Source organism: Meriones unguiculatus, chromosome 3 (genome assembly GCF_030254825.1).
Source record: "Meriones unguiculatus strain TT.TT164.6M chromosome 3, Bangor_MerUng_6.1, whole genome shotgun sequence".
Lineage (NCBI taxonomy): Eukaryota > Metazoa > Chordata > Mammalia > Rodentia > Muridae > Meriones > Meriones unguiculatus.
The window spans coordinates 26283408-26303949 of NC_083351.1; the positions used below are offsets into that span (position 1 = coordinate 26283408).

The following is a 20542-nucleotide window of genomic DNA, read 5'->3' on the forward strand; positions in this document are numbered from 1 at the left end:
GTGATTGGGTATTGTGAGACGCGTCCTAAGACGGTGACTTGTTATTGGTCAGCCTGTGTCCGTTCAGTTTGAATTGGGTGGCGGTTAGCCGAGGAGCAGCCTGTCCCTCCGCAAGAGCTACGAGGCTTCCTGCGTCCTTGTTTTGGGATCCACAGGTACGTTTCCTCAGCCTTCAGGGTACCTAGACTCCAAGGACTGAACTCTCGCAGCTCCGCACTCGCTCACGTGCCCTCTCCCGGTCTCAGCTGCTGACCCGGTCGCTCGGCTCCTCGCTCGACGGAGCCCGCACCCCGGCGCCATGGCTCCCAGAAAGGGCAGCAGCCGCGGGACCAAGTCAAACACGCTGCGGAGCCGGAAGCTCGCCTCCTTCCTGAAGGACTTCGACCGCGAGGGTAAGGGGCGAATTCGGGTGATAGCGAGTTTTGGGCGGGTGGGGGCGCGGGTGCGACGACTTCGCACACTTCCTGACACGGGATCCGTCGGCCTTGACCTCTTCTCAGTGCAAATTCGAGCCAAGCAAATTGAATCCGACAGACAGAACCTTCTCAAGGAGGTGGAGAACCTGTACAACATCGAGGTCCTTCGACTCCCTAAGGCGCTGCGAGAGATGAACTGGCTTGACTACTTTGGTAAGAGCTGCTAGCGTTTCCGCCCCCCACCTCCACCCCCGTAGCCTACAAGTGCTTATCTTGAAAGCTTTCTGTAGGGACTCATTCAGATGTCCCTTTCTTAATAAGGTCTGACATAACCAGCGGTGGGATAATTGCCACCTGTCGTAACTTAACAAAAGAATGACAGGCCCATAGAAAAGAAGCTGACATGAATTACCCCTCAGATGAACATTATTAGGACAGCGAGTCTCACCTTCACAGCTGAGTGGGAAAGCATTAGGAGGAATACACCAGAGGCAGCATGATGGGGCCCTGAAGCTGGAGGGAGAGAGGTAGGAAGAGGAAGAGAGAGATATCAAATCCTGGGGACAAAGTGAACTTCCAATTCTTGAAGGCTTTCGGGGTGGGAGGAGGTGTTCCACACCCGATGTGACATGGCCTAACCTAGCCTACCTGTCAATAGGCAGGGATGCAGGCACCAGGTAGAACTGGAAAATTGTCCTGCAGCTTTACAGAGGAGGGAGAGAATTGCAAGGCTACAGCACATTACACTTTCTTATCATCTCTCTTTGTGCCTCAGAGGACAGTTTTGGGGGCATATTTTGGGGAAGAAAGAGGGGGTTGTGATTTAAAACTGTCCTACTAGGGCTGGAGAGATGGCTCAGAGGTTGAGAGCACTGGCTGTTCTTCCAAAGGTCCTGAGTTCAATTCCCAGCGACCACATGGTGGCTCACAGCCATCTATACTGTGATCTGGTGCCCTCTTTCTGGCCTATAGGCACACATGCAGGCAGAATACTGTATAAATCATAAATAAATCATCCTACTAGCTTGGCGGTGGTGGTGCACGCCTTTAATCCCAGCACTTGGGAGGCAGAGGCAGGAGGATCTCTGTGAGCTGGAGGCCAGCCAAGCCTCCACACACACAGAAACCCTGTCTCAAAAAATCAAAAAACAAAAAATAAATAAAACCACCCTACTGCATAGTCCCACGCATGTGGGACTTGTCATCCAGCCCACAGGTAGGCAGGCCTTTTCCCTTAACAGGCCAGGTAACAAATATTTCAGATTTCTAGAACTGGATTTCTGTTATAATTCCAAAAAAGCTGTGATGAATTTTATTTCTGGGCACACTGAAATGTCAATGTCATGATAATTCTCTCATATCGGGATGTACCTGTGTATAATCAGCCTTTTAAAATGAATGAGTAAACTAAGAAAAAAAATGATTTGGTTTTGTCAAAGCTCAGTTAAAACAATATAGGATACTGCTATAGAAATTGCCACTTTTAAAATGAACAAGTCACTTGTGAACTGCAAAGGCAGGAGTGTTTTTCTGATCAGAGAAAAAAAAAATCCCAACCCATTTCCCACACTTGTTAAACCTCGAAGGAAACGGAGAGGCCCCATTCTCTCTCACTGGTTGTGTGGCTTAGGCCCCATTCTCTCTCACTGGTTGTGTGGCTTCCCCTTTCTCTGTCTTCCTCATCACTGATAGCTACCAGTACTTATCTTTCTTCCTAGGTAGAAGAGCACAAGAGTTCATGAGTCTTCTGTCATGTCTTAGTAATCTACCTGTTCACAGCGCAGTTTCGAGTCAAGTTGCCATGCTAGATGCTAAGATGCAGTAAGGGATAAAACAGACTTTGCAAATCTCCACCCCAGAAGCTTATAGGTTAGTGGAGAAGGGTCATTTAAAAATTCATATAGAATTATGAGGTCACAAAAAAGATGGGAGTAGTAGCCAATAAGTCCGAAATAAGCATTAATAGTAAAAGCCAGTTTTTGTTTTTGAGACAGGATCTCTGTAGCCATGGCTATCCTGGAACTCTGTTTTATGTAGACCAAGGTGGCCTTGAACATGCTTGAGATCCACCTGCATCTGCCTCCTTAAGTGCTGGGATCAAAGGTGTGTGCCTCCACCACCAGGCCCATGGTGATTTCTAACAAGAGGAGCTAACCTAGGTTTTTATTCTGCATCTTTTTTGTTTGTTTGTTTGAGACAGGATTTCTCTGTGTAACAACCCTAGCTGACCTGGAACTGGATTGGTAGACGAGGCTGGCCTTGAACTTACTCAGAGATCTGCCTGTTTCTGCCACCCAAGTGGTGGGAGGCACCATATCAGGTTTTTTACCAGGACTGGGATAGTATCTCTGGAATTCAGGCAGGAGTAGACGCCTAAATGGCTTTAGTTTAGTAGCTTTTGAGTAATTTATTGTACTATGTATGTGTGTATTTACAGCTTGAAGCAGTCTATGATGATAGAAACGTTAACAGACTTACTGTGTCGTTTAAGCTGAGGTTTAGAGAACGAATAGAATTTTGTATGATACAAAGAAGTATACTGAACAGCAGAAATACTTACTGTCAAAGCACTGAGTGTGGGAGCAGCTGTACATTTGGGAAACAACATGAAGTCTAAGGACATAGAAGGTGGAATAGCTAGCTACCACAAGGTGGGCATCAAACTGGGAGAAAGATTGTGAAAGGCAGTGCTAGACCGAAGGCTTCACTGATCCAGTTTGAGAAAGATAATTGATAGCACTGAGAAATATAATTCATCATTCAAGTCTGATAGTAATTATGATGTTTTTGGTTTTTTGTTGTTTTGTTGTTTTTTTTTTTTAAGCCCTTGGCGGAAACAAACAGGCCCTGGAAGAGGCAGCAACAGTAAGTGATCAATCTTGTTTTTGAGTTGGTTAGTTTGTAAGTTTAATTTTGTCATGAATTCAACTGTTGGGTGTATACTGTAGAAAAAGGTTTTGTCAGGAGACATTATCCGTGTGAACTAAAAAAATTATAGTTGTGTCAAAGATACTACATACATGAAGTCCATGTAGATCTTGGTCCTAAAAATGGAGTGTACTGTGTGACAGTCCCTCTCCCCTCCATCTGTGAATTCCTCGTCTGGGGTCGTAAACAACTGTGGGTCAGAGATACTCAGAAAAAAATAGGTTGCATCCACACTAAATATTTACATGCTTATTTTCTAAGTGCCACAGCAGAGTGACTATTTGCATAGTATTTACCTTGTGTTAAGTGTTTGGGCTTGTTTAGAGAGAATTTAAAATAACTATAGGTCTGGGTGTTGGTGGCAAACAACTTTAATCTCAGCATGGGGGAAGCAGAGGCAGGTGGATCTCTGTGAGTTAAAGGCCAACCAGAGAAACTGTGTCTTGGAAAAAAACAATAAATAAACAAATAAGGAAGTAAGTAAATTAACTAGCTATAGGACATAGTTATGTGCGATAAATAAATGAAATAAGCAAGCTAGTTATAGGACATGATTAAATTATGTACAAATACTACTCCATTTTATTTAGTTTTTGATTTCTTGAGAGTCTCACCCAGACAGGCCTAGAACTTATAACCTTCTTGTGTTACTCCATGGGTACCAAAGAACAAATGTGTATATGTTGTTTGGGGGATTTTGTCTACAGTTTTTGCCCAAAAGTTCTATACCTCTCCCCTTTTTACTGTGTGTTCATGTTTTGCCTGCATACATGTTTGTACACAACATGTAAGCTTGGTTCCAGTGGAGGTCAGAAGGAGGTGCTGGATCCTCTAGAACTGGAGTTAAAGCTGGTTCTGAGCCACCATGTGGATGCTGGGAGTTGAACCTGGGTCTTCTGTAAGAACAGTGTTTTTAACCAAGTTCTCTCTCCAATGCCTTTTCCCTGCCCCCTTATTGTTTCATAGTACACCATGAGACTGTCTATATTAGAGTATTTGGCATTTTGTTCTGTGCAGCTGCACAGATACAGTGGGGAGAGTCCTTTGCTAGTCACAGCAAGCACCCTTTGACCTTGTCTGGGTTTGTGTTAATGAAGTGACCGATGGAAAGTCCTCAGACACATTGTATGTTTGCCAGAGGACTCAGCTATCCCCTCAGAGGATTGGCGTTCAGAGCAGCTCCTCTTGTGGAAAAAGGGCTAAAAGTAAGCGGATCGCCAATGGCCAACAGTCAGTCCGTCATGCCTGTGTATCTCCATACACCCCCCCCCCCAAATAAACGGTTTTGGAGCTACCAAGGTTGAGGAGCAGGCACAGCAGAAGAGCATGGGAGCTCTGTAGCCTCTCCCCCACACCTTACCCCAACATCTGGTAGGGAAGTTTGTATTTTTCCTTTTCCCTCTGAGGAGTGAATAACGTTAGTCTACGAAATAAACTGGTAATGGTCAGATTAGCTTATAAACAACATAATCAGCGTAGGTGAACTTGGGAGTTCATCAGAGCATGGGAAAAAAAACTTAAAGGGCTTGAAAATAGGGACTTGAGACTCTTGGAGGGAAAGAGGTTACTGCAAACTAGTGGGGGGGGGCAGTGAGGAAAAGATGCCAAGGAGAGCAAAGGTTGTCCTGTTATCCAAGTAGTCTCCTAGAAGGCCATCCATCTAACTTCTGCTAGACCGGGTATTATCCTTGCAGTCTTCCTGTGCAGCTGAGACCTCTGCTGGAAAGGCTCTGCCTGCCTCTGCTGTTTGCTACTGCAGAGAGTGTAGAGTTGTCACCAAAGGGCCTCCCAGAGGCAGTCTGTGTCCAACCATAGAGGTCTGCAGTTCTGAGTAACCAACTCAAAATATGCCAGAGAAGTGTATTTGGGACAGGATGTTTTACTATCCTCCCCACTACCACCACCACCACCACCAAATTCTTTCTCTATACACTTTGTAGTAATTTTGATCATAAACTGTCAAATGTAGGGCTGGCAAAATGGCTCAGTAGGAAGACACCACAACTGACAACTACACTTAGATACCTAAAGCCCACTGATCAAAGTTGTCTTCTGACTACACGAGAGCCTAGACACATACACATAAGTACATGAAATAAAGTGTTTCTCTGGGCTGAGAGAGCAGCTCAAGGTACACACACTAGTTGGGACCCCTATTTGAAACCAGTAGATCAGTAGGTAAGCAACTTAGGGCTGCTGTTAGGGGGTGGTAGGGAGAATTTCACAGGGTCTGATGGTATCCTCAGATAGAAAGTATCGGAGTTGAATTAGCGGGTTCCATTCTAGGATTCTGGCGTGGTTTGAGGAAAAGCCCACACTTTTTATCACAGACATGTTCCACGATATGCAGAGTATCATAGGAGAAAGTGGATCTGTCATTTTTAATATTTTTTAAAAATGTATTATTTATACAGTATTCTGCCTGCATGTGTGCCAGCAGGGCAGAAGAGAGCACCAGATCTCCTTATAGATGGTTATGAGCCACCATGTGGTTGCTGGGAATTGAACTCAGGACCTTTGGAAGGACAGCCCATGCTCTTAACCTCTGAGGCATCTCTCCAGCCCCTTCCTTGTAGTTCTTTACCCTGAATTGCAGGGTAAGTGGAGAGCACTGGCCTTATTGTACTACATGTCCTTTCCTAGCATCACCATCAAGATTGAAGGAATGAAGGTGGGAGGCAAAAATGAAGGATTTAGTTCTTCAGACACCAGCTACATTTGTGATGGCCAGCAGCCATGTTACTGGTTGCTACCATGTTGGACAGGACAGAGAATGAATGATTTTTGTCTGTTGGACAAAAAGTTCTTTTGAACAGAGATGGCAACTAGTCTGTCATTGGCCTTTACAGCATCCCTAGGTATGATAAAATTGTTTATAAACAGTATGCACACATTCATCTATTTTCTTGGGGAGAAAGCTGATCGTAGTTTGTATGAGTTCATCAAAATTGGAGCCTTGGGTTGAAAGGATACGGTGACCTAGGGTGTCCATCAGCTTCAGAAGTTAAAATAAGTGGGAGCCAGCCTTGAGTTCGGGAAGGATAAAGTGTTTGGGGGGGGTGCGCTCTAGAAAGGTGGAAACAAGTGACGCAAACCACGAGCCATTAAAGTGGCCTTTAATGTTTCAAAACATTCTAGATGAATCACGTTCGTTAGCTAATAATGTCTCTCTAATTTTAAATTAGTCAGATATACAGAACTGCAAATAAGCCTTGTGATGCAGTGTAGGAGATCCAACACTATCACACCAAACTGAAAGAATTCCAACTTTAGCTTTGATTTGAAACCCAGGGAAGAAATTATACGTTGGTCCCTAGTGCTCCTAACTAGGTTTGTTCGGGCTCCCAAGACCACTGTGTAGCTAGGCTTACCTTGAACATGTTGATCCTCCTGCCTCAGCCTTGCAAGTGCTAGAGTTACAGGTTTTGTGATTACCTAGGAAGACTCAGCATATGGTTATACATATGGCTTGACTTATCTCAAGAATACAAAGCAGAAGGAGCAGGGTAAAATAGCACATATGCCAAAATGTTCAGAGGAAGTCAAGCAGCTAGGCATGGTGGTGCCTTTAATCCAAGCATTGAGGAGGCAGATCTCTAGAGATTGGGGCCAGCCTGGTCTACATAGTGAATTCTAGTCAGGGCTACGTAGAGTAATCCTTAACAAAACAAAACTGGAGGAAGCCAGGTTTTAGCTTCCTGGAGCCCCATTCCAGTGGAGTCACAGGACAAGCTTTATTCAATATCGTGAGTTGTTGTCTCAGCACACAAGCTCATTCGGGACTCCATATAGATTTTTTACGGGTGCTAGTCATTTGGGCATCCTCTGCCTAGCAGAGGAAAGCTCGTGTTGATAACGTGTAAACTATATTTATTTTCACAAAGTTTCCCACACACACACACACACAAAGTTTAAGCATGGAGACAGCTATTCTTAGCATGAGTGAAGAACCCTGGAATCCTAGCCAGCCAAGGTCCAGTCTTGCAGTCAGGCCTGTAATGCTAACTCTTGCACTGTGTCCATGGCCTGCCAACAGCAGTGAGTTCAAATGCTGCCAGTTGTTACTAGAGATAGTGGAAAGTTGGCAGGAATGCCCTACTTTGTTTTTATCAACATGGTGGACATTCTAGTCTGTTAGAAAACTGTTTCTTGCTGAGCATAGAAGTGTTTTTTGCATTCTGCAAAGTCTGTGTGTATGTGCACATGTGCATACGTGTATGTGTGTGTGTATATATATATATATATACACACACAGCCAAATCTATAAACTGCCTTCTAAACAAATAAAGTAATTAATGGTTTGCCTCTGAGGGATAGCAGGAGAGATAAAGAAACAGAACAAGGAGAAGAACACATAGGCAGCAGTAAGTTATTGTCAAGGTCTTTGGTCTTGGGTTGTATGGTAGGTTTATAATTCGTTTGATCCTTAGCTTAAATTTTCATATACATGCTGGATTAAGCCTGCTACTTTCGGCTGTTTGTCACAGGCTGATGTTGACATCACAGAAATAAACAAGTTAACAGCTGAAGCTATTCAGACGCCTTTGAAATCTGTCAAAAGTGAGTACTCATCTTTTGTATAATTTTGTTTGTATGTGTAAATCTTTATGGTGTGTGTGTGAGCACAGATGAGTGTGTGAGTGTGTGGAGGGAGAGGCTGCTGACGTAGGGTGTTAGTCACTCACTCAGAACTTGCCTCTTCAGCCAGTCTAGCTTGCCAGCTTGCCACATGCCCTGTCTACCCATGGAGGGCTGGGATTGCGGAAGGCCATTTTCCTGGGTTCTGAGCATCAGAACTCCATCCCTCATGCTTGCTCGCATGGCAAGTACGTTATCCATTGATCCGTCTCCTAAGACCTCTACTGGTTTGAGTCAGAGTCTCAGAATGCAGCACACGTGAGCTTGGAGCTGGCTCTCTTCTACCTGAGTGCTGGCATTGGAGGCACATGCCAGCGTGCCTGCTGAGAGTGCATTTCAAAGCCCCTCATGGAGCAGAGAGCTGAGGTCCAGAGAGCTTTGCTGGCCGCTTAGGCCAGGCCTCAGTGGTGTCTCTGCCAAGACTATCTGGCCCTCAGTTTTGTAAGTTTAAAAACTTGATTTGGGTCACTGTATTCAATGATTGCTGGGCTAACACGTGAGCTAAAGTGAAAAGGGAAGCTGTGCTGGAAACCAGGCCTGGTGTCTGCTCACTTTCTCCAGAAGTCTTAGTGAGACTCCCTGCCATCATCAGCAGGGCTGGAGAGAATGGCGGGGGAATGCCCTTTTCAGCATTTAAGTTCCTGTGGCTCCATTCAGGGATGTACTTGTGCAAAATCATCCCACATGCATGCCCCATACTGTGGGACTGTTGTTGCATTTTTATTTGGGAATGGGGTGGTGTGTGCTTGTAGGACAAATTGCAGTAGTTGGTTCTCTTTGACTGTAGATGAGGGTCCAAGGGGTTGACCTTGGGTCATGAAGCTTGGTAGCAAGCACATTTACCCACTAAACCATCTTGCCAGCCCAGATGCAGGTTGGGTAAATTAAGGCCTGGACCTTTAAAAAAAAAAAAAAACTGGACCATGTGCCACTGTCATGGTTCGTTGCAGCTGGATACATCCATCCCTGTTAGAGCAGGACTGAACTATTGCCTGGATGTGCAGGCTGCTCTTCAGGGGCCCTTTGACACTCACCAGAACCAGAGCCATTGCTAATTCTGACAGAGTTTGTCACACTTGCCTTGTAAAGTGAGGAAAGTATGAGGTGTTTGGGCCCCTCCACATAGGATGGAATTGAGCTAGAGTTCCTAGTCAGTCCCCTTTTGAGTCTGTTAGGTGTTAGGTCCCTCTATATCTTTTTGTGTGTTTGTTTTCTTATTTGTTTGTTTGTTTGGGTTTTGTTTTGTAAAGATGGGGTTTATCTATATAGCCCTGGCTGTTCTTTGAACTCGTGTAGATCAGGCTGGCTTTGAACTGGGAAAGACCTGCCTGCCTCTTGCCTCCAGAGTGCTGGGGCTAAAGGTGTGTGCTACCACTCCCAGCCTTCACTGTCATTTATATGTGTAGGTAGTACCCCTTTCTGTTTGAGTTGCGTGAGTTTCACTTACTTGATGGTTAGCAGGTGAGGTGTGGGGGCTATATTCAGTTCAGCCTAGAACTGAATACAGCAGGCCCATCATCAACCAGCAGTTAACAAGTGTCCTTATAACCCTTTGACCTGAGCTTCAGCTATTTAAAAATGAAAAACAGCTACCCATGTATTTGGGAGGTGGAGGCAGGCATATCAGTAGTTTAAACTCAGCCTTAGCTACAAAGTGAGTATGAGGCCAGCCTGGGCTATCTGAGACCCTGTCTCAGAACACACACACACACACACTTACACACTCACACACTTTATGTTTCGAGGTCATAGCTAATAAAAAAAAAGCCTATATTGGTTTAGTCTAATTTCCCCATGTCCTTCCCCCATGCCCCATATGACTAAATCCATGAATTTTCTCTATGTAACCCCTGCTCAGGATTTTCTAGCTCATAACTTGTGCTTACTTAGCAAAATCATGTTGGCGATCATTTGTCTTGTTTTTTAAGATTGATTTATGTGTGTGGGTGTTTTGCCTGCATGTGTGTGAACATCCTCTGTGTGTCTGGCGCCTGAGGGATTCAGAGGAGGGCACCAGATCATCCGCAACTGCGGGTCAGGTCGTGAGCCGCCACTTTAATGCTGGGAACTGAATTTGAGTCCTCTGCAAGATGACAGGTGCTCTTAACCATGCCATCTCTCTAGCCCTCCCGGGAGTCTTTTCTAAAAAGAGGATTTAAACAAAGGGAAACAATCAGAGTAGCTAAGGAATGATGTGTTACTACTGTAGGGCCAGCCTGGCATTCTAACTAGGACAGACTTTAGCCAAGAGTGGTACGATGCACCTGTAATTGCAGTGCTTGGGAGGCTAGGAGGCTAAAGCATGAGAATTCTGAGTTTGGGGCCAGCTTAGGTTATATAGTGAGTTTGAAGCCAGACTAGAATATGTAATAAGACCTGATCTCAAAAAGCAAATAAAAAAAAAAAAAAACATCAGGTGAGTATGGGACCTGGGACCTGGTGCTGCCACTTACTAGATGTCTTTAGCAAAGACTCACCAGCTACCTTATAACAAACAGGCACCCTCACTTCGCTCTGTAGGAAGAGGGGTGGGCGGATTGCTGCTTCTGAATCATCAAACCCTAGAATTGGTTCTGTAGTTGTTATTTATGGAATGAATGAACAAAAGCCTCATTGGACAGTATGAGACAAGTAACTACTAGTTACTACATTGCTATTTATACATAACATTAGAATTAGAAACAGGGAGTACAGGGCTGTTTAAGATGAATTCCAGTGGAAATTCTCATGCTTATGGGGCTTTTACATGGAAGGCAGTGCTGTGGACTCCACTGAGCAGAGCCGGTTCTGACAGAGTAACTCTTAAAACTGTTTCTTATAGAGCGAAAGGTAATCCAGATGGATGAAGTGATAGAGGAGGAGGAAGAAGGAGGAACGAGCCATAAGAATCTTCGATCTTCAAGAGTAAGTCTGACAGGGGATAGATACGCCAATACAGAAGTATGTGGCTGAAGTGGAGGGATGGTTTGGCAGCTTAGAGCACTGGCTGCTCTTGCAGAGGACCCTGCTTCTGTTCCTAGTGCTCACATGGCTCACGATAGTATGTAACTCCAGTTCCAAAGGATCTGACACCTTCTCCTGGCTTCCATGGCCCCCAGACACACATGTGGCACACACGGATACATACAAATCGTCTATGCACATAACAGTTTTCTGTGGAGTACAGGGTTGCTCTGGCAGAGCTCACAGACCGAAAAGACTGCACTTTAGGTGTCAGACAGCATAGGTCATTATAGGTACAAGTGTAGAGTGCATCAGGAAGAGAGGAAAACAGGAAGCTTTAGGACACACATAGCCAATCTTTTCAGAGCAAGCTTCACTAGCTAAAGAAGAAAGGGATGAGAGTTCAAGACAAGGCGAGAAAAATCTTTCTGAAAAACAGGAAGTGGTCTGGTTTGGTCAGGGTAGAAGCTGTGAGAGAAAAGGGGGAAAGTAGAGACCAGATAATGGATGGCCCAGTGTGCCAAACTTCGGTTTCCGTTTTGTTACCTAGGCAGTGGTAAGAGGCATCAGTATTTCAAAACTAAGCTGGGCGTGGTGTCGCCACCTTTAATCCCAACACTCAGGGATCAGAGGCAGGTGGATCTCTATGAGTGGATAGCCTGGTCTACAAAGTGAGTCCAGGACAGCCAGGGCTACATAGAGAAGCCCTATTTTGAAAATGAAAAAAAAAGAAAAAATTCAAAACTATTCAGAATAAAGGGAAAGGAAGGCAAGGGACCCAGGCAGGATAACCTGAAGTTTAATACCTATTAAAAAAAAATTTTTTTTTTTTAATTTGGGGGTGAGTTCTTTTAAGAAAAGAGTGCTCAGACAGCTGCAATCCAGTGACTAAAGGGTCCCAAAAGCAGAGAGGCTGGTTAAGGTGGTAGGGAGCACCTGCCAGTTGCCTGCCCTACTGAGTACCTTTCAGGATGTCTATGCTAGACAAAATTCTAGTCTGGAGCTCAGCAGGGTGGCGATTTGAGAGATCCTCTCACCCCTGGCTCTTTAAACATTCAGGTGGGAAGACTGTGCTGGAGAGCAAGCAAGCAGAGGGGGAGCTGCAGGCGGACGCTAGAGGGGAGGTGGGAATGAGTTCCTGAGGAGAACTCCCACAGACAACCAGAAAGTCAGGCAGCGAGGCCAAGTGTGAGAGGCAAAGGAGAGAAGTGCTTCCTGTCAGGATTTCCAGAGTCAGGAAGGTAAGGACTACAGAGGCTCCTTCCTTGGGGCATTGGGCACTTGGGATGCCCTGAGCGACCCCCATAGGGGAACTTCAAGGAAAGGTGGAGAGCGTCGTGTCTGACTGCACACGTGTGTATACACACAAGAATTCCCCTTAATCTTGGCCTGCATCCTCTATCTCAGAGTTCTCAGGTTCTGCATATTTTAGTCACTAAACTCTATGGTGGGCGTCCTTATGTGTTTGGTCAGGTTCTGAGGCAGTCTCACAGTGTAGCCCAGGCTAGCCTTAAACTCACTGTCCTCCTGCCTCAGCCTTCCAGGTGCTGGGATCAGCAGCATGTGCCATTGTGTTCAACCGCAATGAACCCTCTTATGTTGAGTTTTGCATTTTCTTTCAAAAGCTAGTTCTTCTTCCACTCTATCTTTCTTTTCTGACTTTGCTAGGCTTTGTGTGATTTCAGCTTTGTGCCTTTAGGTCAAAAGATGCCCTCCATCCAAGAAGAGAAACCAGTCCATACAAGGAAGAAGCAGAAGCAAAAGGTGATTGGTTTTCCAGAGATGTGTTGTTCTGCTTTTCTTGGAGAACTCCATTCAGTGTGGCAGAAATCGAGGGAGAGCGAGCTCCAGAGACTAAGGGGACAGCAACTGGAGCCACCTGATGTGGACACTGGGAACTGAATTAGGGTCCTCTGGAACAGCAGGAAGTGCTCCTAACCATACAGCACCTACACACACACAAACTCCAGCCCATAATTTTTTTTTTCTATTTTCTTTTTTTTTTTTTTTTTTTTTTTTTTGAGACAAGGTTTCTCGGTGTAGCCTTGGCTGTCCTGGACTCACTTTATAGATCAGGCTGGCCTCAAATTCACAGAGATCCACCTGCCTGTGCTTTCCGGAGTGCTTCAGGCATGCTCCACTGTGCCCTGTTAATAACTTTCTTGAAATGCTCCTCTGGCCCTGCTGAGTTAGGAATCTCCATGGGCTCAAGTGGATCACTCAGACTCTACTGTGAACCCTTTGTGGGAAAGGAGAAACAACTTAGGGAATTGGGCTTGGGCTGCATGTCTCTGAAAGAGAGCAGGCCATGCTGAGGCAGAGATGACAAGATATTAACCAGCTGCTCAGAGAAAATAATGCCTTTCACAGTCCACAGGCACTTCCACGTGGCTGGGAATTTGAATGCTGGCACAGCATCTGACATGACCATTTGCCTCTGTGACTACTGCTATCCTTGTATCTGTAACTTGACACCTCTCATGGCTGTTTATTGCCTGCAGGTTAAGCCGTGACTTTGTGACACCAGCACTGAGTAGGCTGGAGCCATCTATGGTGAAACCAACCCCAGGCATGACACCTAGGTTTGATTCCAGGTGAGTCCTGAGAGCAGCACTGGATTGGGTAGAGGCCAGCACTGAGCAGCAGGGCAGAGGCGACGCTCCTGAATTTTTGGAGCGGGGCACCTCAGAGCAAGGCCGAGCTTCCCACCGTTCCCATTGTTGGCCCTGCCCTGACAGCAGCATCTTTATCTGATGAGGAGGAGAAATCATCGCCTGTGAGAACTAGGAGACTTATACTTTTAGCCTTCTCTCTCTCTCTCTCTCTCTCTCTCTCTCTCTCTCTTTTCTTTTTTTAGATTTATTTATTTATTTATTTATTTAATAATTATTTATTTATGCAGTGTTCTGCCTGCCTGTATGCCTGCACCCCAGAAGAGGGTACTAGATCTCATTATAGATAGTTGTGAGCCACTATGTCATTGCTGGGAATTGAACTCAGGATCTCTGGAATAGCAGCCAGGGCCCTTAACCTCTGAGCCATTTATCCATCTTTTTTTTTTTAAGATTTTTTATTTATTATGTATAGTTTGTATTTATGTATTTGTATTTATATAAATGTAGTTTATATTTATATATTTATGTATTATGTATAGATTTTATTTATTATGTATATTATGTATATACACCTACACATCAGAAGAGGGCACCAGATCTCATTATAGATGGTTGAGCCATCATGTGGTTGCTTGGGAATTGAACTCAGGACCTTTGGAAGAGCAGCCAGTGCTCTTAATCTCTGAACCATCTCTAAAACCCTAGCCTTTTTTGATTCTGTTAAGATGGTATTTAAAAATGAGTAGTTGCTTATTCCTGTACCCTTGGAAAGAAGAAAATTGATAGCACCTCTCCTGGAGCCAACCTAACAAGACTGTTTAGAGCAGAAGTTAATACCATCCCTAGAGGCTGGCTGATCGGGCGGGAAGGCACTGTAGCCTTTAAGGAAGAGTGGCGGTAGCATGGACTGGTAATCCCAGCCCTCATGGAGGCAGGAAGCTCAGTTCCAGGTCATCCTTGGTTATGTAGCCAGTTTGTGGCTAACCTAGGCTACATGAGACCCTTCTCAAAGAAAGGAAACGGGAATGGTAATTGCTGCAAGTTGGGAGCTTCACGATCATAGCCGATCCCTCAGGCTGCTGTCCACGTGTGCTGTGCGCTCCTCTTGCTCTTGTCCGTGCAGAAAATAACGAATTAAGACAGTAACTTCTAGGGAGTAGTACAAGAAGTGGCTGTCCCGGGTGAGAAAGGTTTTCACTTCGAATTCCTACCCTGCTGTTTCCAGTGACATCTAGCCTATGCCATTTTGGAAGATGTGTGTGATGGAGTTCTGTCTTGAAAAGGGTTGTCTGGGATCAGTGTGTGGTCTCAGAATCACCCACCTTTGACTCTGCAGAGGTCCTGGGGATGGAAGTACAGGAACCAATGTGCTTCTGGTTCTCTGGATGGGTGGGTGATAGACACATCTCTGGAGCTTTCGCCCTCGGTTTGCTCGGCCTTCAGTTGACTTTTGCTGGCTGTATGTTTGATTACTGCAGCCTCCTTTCTCCAGCTGTGTTTAGTCCTTACAGCCTGAAAAATGTTTTCCCTAAATTTAGAATTTGCCTTCTTAGAAACGTGTGATTTGAAAACTACAGCTTGAGAGCAGATGGGGTTGGAAGGGCTTGTTGTGAGGGTGTCATTATTCAGTCTGCCAAGCCATCCTCACAGAGCTTTCCACCCTTTAGCGTCTTCAAAACCCCAGGCCTTCGCACTCCAGCAGCTAGAGAACAGGTTTACAACGTCTCCGTCAACGGCAGCCCTCTTGCTGACAGCAAAGAGATCTCCCTCACTGTGCCCGTGGGTGGTGGTGCGGTAAGTGGCGCCCTGGGAAACCAGGCCACAGTGCTGCAGAGTGAAGCCTCTCCTTTCCCCGAGTTGTGTCTCCACACCTGCTTCAGCCCCAGGTTCCCTTCAGTGGGTGGTTCTTAGTCAACACACTGCCTCGGCACTTAGGACCCAGTTTTCTCTCCCAGGGTTGAGGCCCTAGGAGAACCGTTGCCTAACCCTGGGTCCCATGTGTCCCTCAACTGTCTTCTGCCTCTGAGAAGCAGCTCAGTGAGTACAGTGGGTATAGAGTGCTACCACCTGCGGTGTGTGCAGCAGTGGATACTAGAGAGCACAGAGGAAGGCAGAGCTGGGATGAGCCAGCGTACCTCCAACCTAGCAGTCTTGAGGGATTCTAAAACAGCCTGGCCTGGCTTCTCAGCGCTGCAGAGAACAGGTTACCAGCTCAGCCTGCATGAGGGGAGGGACTAGGAGGGACCGATCTCAGACACGGTTTGTGTGGCATTGTACTTGTGTAACCCAGCCAGCAACCCACTGATAGCACTGATGGTGTCATTGTCTACTGAAGTCTAACAACTGATTCCATCCACCTGCATTATCATTTCTCCATCCCGCCTGACTTCTGTCACCACATGAAGAATATCAAGGGGAACCCGGGGTACACTGGCTGCTGGGAGAGGTTCCAATCTGGATAGACATACCATTTAACCCTTTCTCTCTCCATACAGAGCTTGCGGTTATTGGCCAGTGACTTGCAGAAGGTTGATATTGCTCAGTTGAATCCAGAGGCCCTCGGAAACATCAAGAAGCTCTCGGTGAGCCCCAGATGCATCTCAACAACAAGTAGCTTGTCCTTGACATTGGCCTTCGTAGGGCTTTGCAGAAAACGGCCCAGCTCTCACTTTACTGTTCCACTGTCAACGCTGTTCCATTTTCTCTTAGTTTAAATTCTCAAGAGGAACTTGGATGTGAGTAGGAGCTTGGGGTACAGGCATGGCTGCTAGAGGCCTATCCTTGCGTATGTAAGTGAAGGGTACACAGGAATGGGGCAAGCCTTGAGCTGGCATCCTAATATGTATTAAGGTCTCCTAGCCATCTGGTGACAGTCATCCCCCAACATCAGCTCCTTCACTGTCTCACTTCAGAAATGAGTCTCCAACTAGTCTCTGAATAGTTGACAGTACAAACAAAGAATAGAAGGAAGAGTCAGTCAGATGTGACGTGGGAAGCTGGCAAGGACACCTCAGAGGTGAAGAGCTTGCTTCTGCAGAGGACCGGGTTTGGCTCCCAGGAACCATGCTAGTTCATGACCACCTGTAACTCTAGTGCCCTCTTCTGGCCTCCATAGACACTAGACACCTTCACACACATAAAGTAAAAACAAATCTTTAAAACAATCCTGTGCTTGGGTTAGGCTAAGAGCTGACAGGGCTAGCATGCCAGGCACATCTTAAATAACATCTCTTCTCATTTTAGAGCCGTCTTGCCCAGATCTGCAGCAGCATACGGACTGGCAAATGAGAAGATGACAGCAGCGCACATGGCAGCAGAGACTGTGGTGGCAGAACGTTCACATCTGTCCCTTCCCCTTGTTCTGTGGTGTGCTTGATGGAGCCCTAGAGTTCACCTGCTGACACATGCAGCAGGGCTTTCTGTCTCTCCGACAGCTCAGGTGTCTTGCTGCACCCCTGTGGTTAGCAGGGATTAGATAGGGAACACAGGCCTAGACAAAGGCCTTGTGTGCCTGGTGCCGAGTGCCTGTGAGCCAACTGTACCCTGCTTGGACCGTTTTCCTGGAGGCCAGTGTGACTTGTGCCCGGGGCGCACAGGCAGGCTATGCAGTCAGCAGTGGGATCCTGTGCCCCTGCAGGCCCAGGTGTACAGCTCTCTTCTTTATGTTCTGTTATTTCAATTCTCTTTTGGCACAAGTCTTTTGAGTTCTTTTTCTTTTGCTAGCTTTCATACATATTATTTTCTGAGCAGTCATATCTCAGCTGATTTTCTTGCTGAAAGATTGCTATTCCGAATAAATTGTGGTTTGCTTTGGTTTTTAAGTCAGTGCTCTGCTGCCTGTTGTCTCCAGCTGTGCCGTTCACTCGGGTGGTTTGGGAGCTATAGCTACTGGGGTGAGCATCTCAGGAGTGTGGAAACCTCTTCTGTGGTACCCCGAGATCCAGGGCTTGTGGTGACTTGGCCAGGCATGTTCCCCACAGCTAAGGAGGATATACTGAAAGGCATCAGAGTAAACCAGTTGGGAGCTTGGCAGAGAGGGGCAGGGCACCCACCATTATGCTTCTGTCTCACTTCACAGCCCTGGGGCTCAGGCAGTTCCCTGCCTTCCTCTAGCTCTCCACAGTGATGGCCTGCATGGAAAGGCTGGTGGTGGAGGACTCTGGGAAAAAAACGTGAGTCGTCGCTGGTTGCTGAGCATGCACTTTACAGAGAAGCTGCTGGTCAGCAGTGGGATTTGGAAGAGAGAAGTAACAGGCTACAGTTAACCCCACCTGATGCTTCCATCTCAGTGCTGAACCTGCCCTCAGGGATCACATGGAATTTCACACTACCCAGAGCCAGGTTCTCTGCTGCCCTCCATTCCCACCATGGACAGAAGAAACTCAGCTGAACAAAATGCACAGTATACAATAGGTGTTTCAGCTACACTAGTCCTTCCTCCTAAGGAAGGGACTGGCTGGGGAGGTTGAGTTCCCTCATGCCAGTGCAAGGCTGGATAATGTCACAGGGACATCTTACTATCACACACAAACAGTTGCACCCTCAGTGTTCGGGTTATTCTGGCAATAATTTTTGCTCTTCTGATTCTATTTTTATGTGACAGATGTTTGCCTCTGGGTGTGTGTCTGCGCCATGTCTGCGCAGTGCCCTCAGGTCCCCTAAGACCAGAGTTGCAGACAGCTGTGGGGGCAGCAAATTGAACCCTGGTCCTCTAGGAGAGCAGCCAGTGCTCCTGGTCGATGAGTCATCTCTTCACTCCCCTGAACAATGCATTTTAAAAAACAAAAACAGAACACAAAGATTGGTGGCCTCGAGAACAAGGTGGAGCCGCCTACACCCACCGTCAGCCAGAGGCAGGTGTGGTTTCCTAGTTCAAAGCAGGCCCCAGAGGTGATGCTTTCCCCCGACCGGCTTCATCTCTCTGGACAGTTTGTACGTGTACCAGAGCTGCTCAGGTTGTAATGACAGATGCACTGTGGTCCCTGAGAACCCCAGAGCACCTAAAAAGAGGTTTCTCTGAGTCCCTAGTATTTTGAGTAGGTTCCTGCTGGATAGACCCTACATGCCTTGCCTTGAGACCTAGGACACTGGGTCAGCCTGTGAAGTAGTGTCCGTGAGAGCAGACATTAAGGTGGTGGTCTCTGAAAGTCAGATACAACCATTCTGTCTCTCGAGGGAATTAATGGCCCATCTCCAATAATGATGGGAACCGCTACACACATGCAGGGTTTACATCTTCAGGGTGCTCCCAGGGCCGCCAAGCGTCATGGTGCACACCCTTTAAATCTGCCTGCCGCCTTTCTATACAATGTGGTTGTTGCCCTACACCTAAAATTCAGTGTAACACACTCTGCAGGGCTGGGGCACTGTGGAGCTGGGAGGAGCCGGTCCAGAGCAGGAGTGGGGTGAGGACCACTCCCTCGCCTGCCGTGGCTACATGTCAGGTACTCAGCCTTTCAGCCTCCACATCTGGTGCCCTTGAGGTGGTCGCATAGCCTGGCAGCCCCGATACACGTTAAGCTCCCGCCTTATAAAATCATGTCCCGCAAGCACCTGGAATTCCCAGGACCTGGCCAACGGCGTACGCTCACCCCGAAAGCCTCTACCCCTCCCCAGAGGTTTAAATAACCTTTGTCAGTCCCCGTGTAAATGAGCTGCTCTTTTGTTTTTTCAGGACAGGGACTCTGTAGCCCTGGCAGTCCTGGACTCCCTATGTAGACCAGGCTGGAGCCACTCAAGAAAGCCTGCCTCCCTAGGGTTCTCGTGAGCTCACCTGCCATTTGAGGTGCCCATCCCCCCTGGGCAGGGGAAGTGGAGCCTGGACGGCAGCACTCCAGAGTCATAAGACAATTTGCTAGGTACGGTGGTACCTGCCTGTAATTCCAGAATGTGAGGGGTGAAAGCGGGGTATCAGAAGTTCAAGATCATCCTCAGGTACACAATATGAGGCCAGCGTGGGCTGCGTAATACAGTGTCTCAAAAAGTGACTTAGATGTGTGGCTTATAGAGTAGTAGGACTGAGCCCCGGCTGAACAGGTTCAGTCAGAATTGGGGCCCACCAGCATCTTCAGCTATCATCATCCCTGCATTATCTATCAAATGTGCCCACAATACCCACACTTCATGCCTACAATCACTCATTGTGTGACACGATATGCCAAGAACCATCAAAATGGACACATTAAGAATACACCCCAAATGAACTGCAAAAGTCACTCGGTCAAATCTCGTTCTGACTGCAGAGAGCCGCAGCTAGCGTTCAAAAAGAACGTGGGAAGGAGTACAAGGAAGCCACCCAGGGGTGGGGGAAGCATGGTCAAAATTCAGAAACATACTTGGTTTGGGTTCTGGGTTTTTCTTACCTAAAGCAGTCTCAATCACAATGCTTCCCCTGCCCGCTCTTAAGATGCTCAAAGTGTCTTGAGGTCATCTGTAACCTGTTTCTGACTTCTCTCTGTTGCCTCATGCGCTTCGACTTAAATGGCAAAGGGGTAACGTAGTACCCCTTTGATAGGCAGCGTACAGGGTGAGGTCAGGAGGGGAGATGCAGTCTGCACTCCCTTGTCAGGCACTGCTTAACAAGGGCAGTGAACTCGCTATGCAGTTTCCTCTGGGAATTGCCCCAGCTTTCCTCTTGGGTGTGATGGAGACTAGGCCAGGCCCAGCCTCCTGAGCCCACAGTGCCTAGAATCATGCCTCATTGTTTTTATAATTGGCTGTGCAGTAAGCAAGGAGATCTTAGCTTCCAGTGCTGGCCGCTAGTCTGGTGCACACTGACTGAACAGGAGGCAGCTTCATAAAGCCAGATCAGGCTCACGGCCTAGGGAGGACCATTTTATCTCCCAGCCATACGCTTTATCTACTTGGCATCTGACCTTGCTAGTAATAGCCCTACACTGCAGGAGCGCTTTGTGGGGACCACACACCTGGTCTGATTCCCCCAATGCTGGCTGCAGACTTCTGGGGCAGCCCAACAGCAAAGCACCATGTGTCCCACTGCTC

At 46.8% G+C, this 20542-nt stretch overlaps 1 protein-coding gene across 2 annotated transcripts; it reads left to right on the plus strand.

Annotated features, from left to right (window-relative positions):
* Positions 1 to 76: 76 nt before the first annotated feature.
* On the plus strand, positions 77 to 17361 carry Cdca8 (cell division cycle associated 8). Of its 2 annotated transcripts, XM_021627002.2 has the most exons (11): positions 77 to 155; positions 246 to 392; positions 501 to 629; positions 3241 to 3281; positions 7832 to 7904; positions 10804 to 10886; positions 12625 to 12689; positions 13427 to 13519; positions 15208 to 15334; positions 16036 to 16122; positions 16784 to 17361. In XM_021627002.2, the coding sequence occupies exons 2-11, from the start codon at positions 299 to 301 to the stop codon at positions 16826 to 16828; spliced, it is 837 nt and encodes a 278-aa protein (XP_021482677.1). In that variant the 5' UTR covers positions 77 to 155; positions 246 to 298; the 3' UTR covers positions 16829 to 17361. The 2 variants fall into 2 exon arrangements, with proteins under 2 accessions (XP_021482677.1, XP_021482679.1); XM_021627004.2 differs by having other exon boundaries at positions 86 to 392.
* Positions 17362 to 20542: the final 3181 nt, after the last annotated feature.

What these genes read in the sequence shown, in the direction of transcription:
- Cdca8 (XM_021627002.2), top strand. Translation starts at nt 299, where the DNA reads ATGGCTCCCAGAAAGGGCAGCAGCCGCGGGACCAAGTCAAACACGCTG. An exon ending in GCCTTTGAAATCTGTCAAAA is followed by an intron (nt 7,905 to 10,803) that starts GTGAGTACTCAT and finishes TGTTTCTTATAG; the next exon opens with AGCGAAAGGTAATCCAGATG. An exon ending in GAAACATCAAGAAGCTCTCG is followed by an intron (nt 16,123 to 16,783) that starts GTGAGCCCCAGA and finishes TTCTCATTTTAG; the next exon opens with AGCCGTCTTGCCCAGATCTG.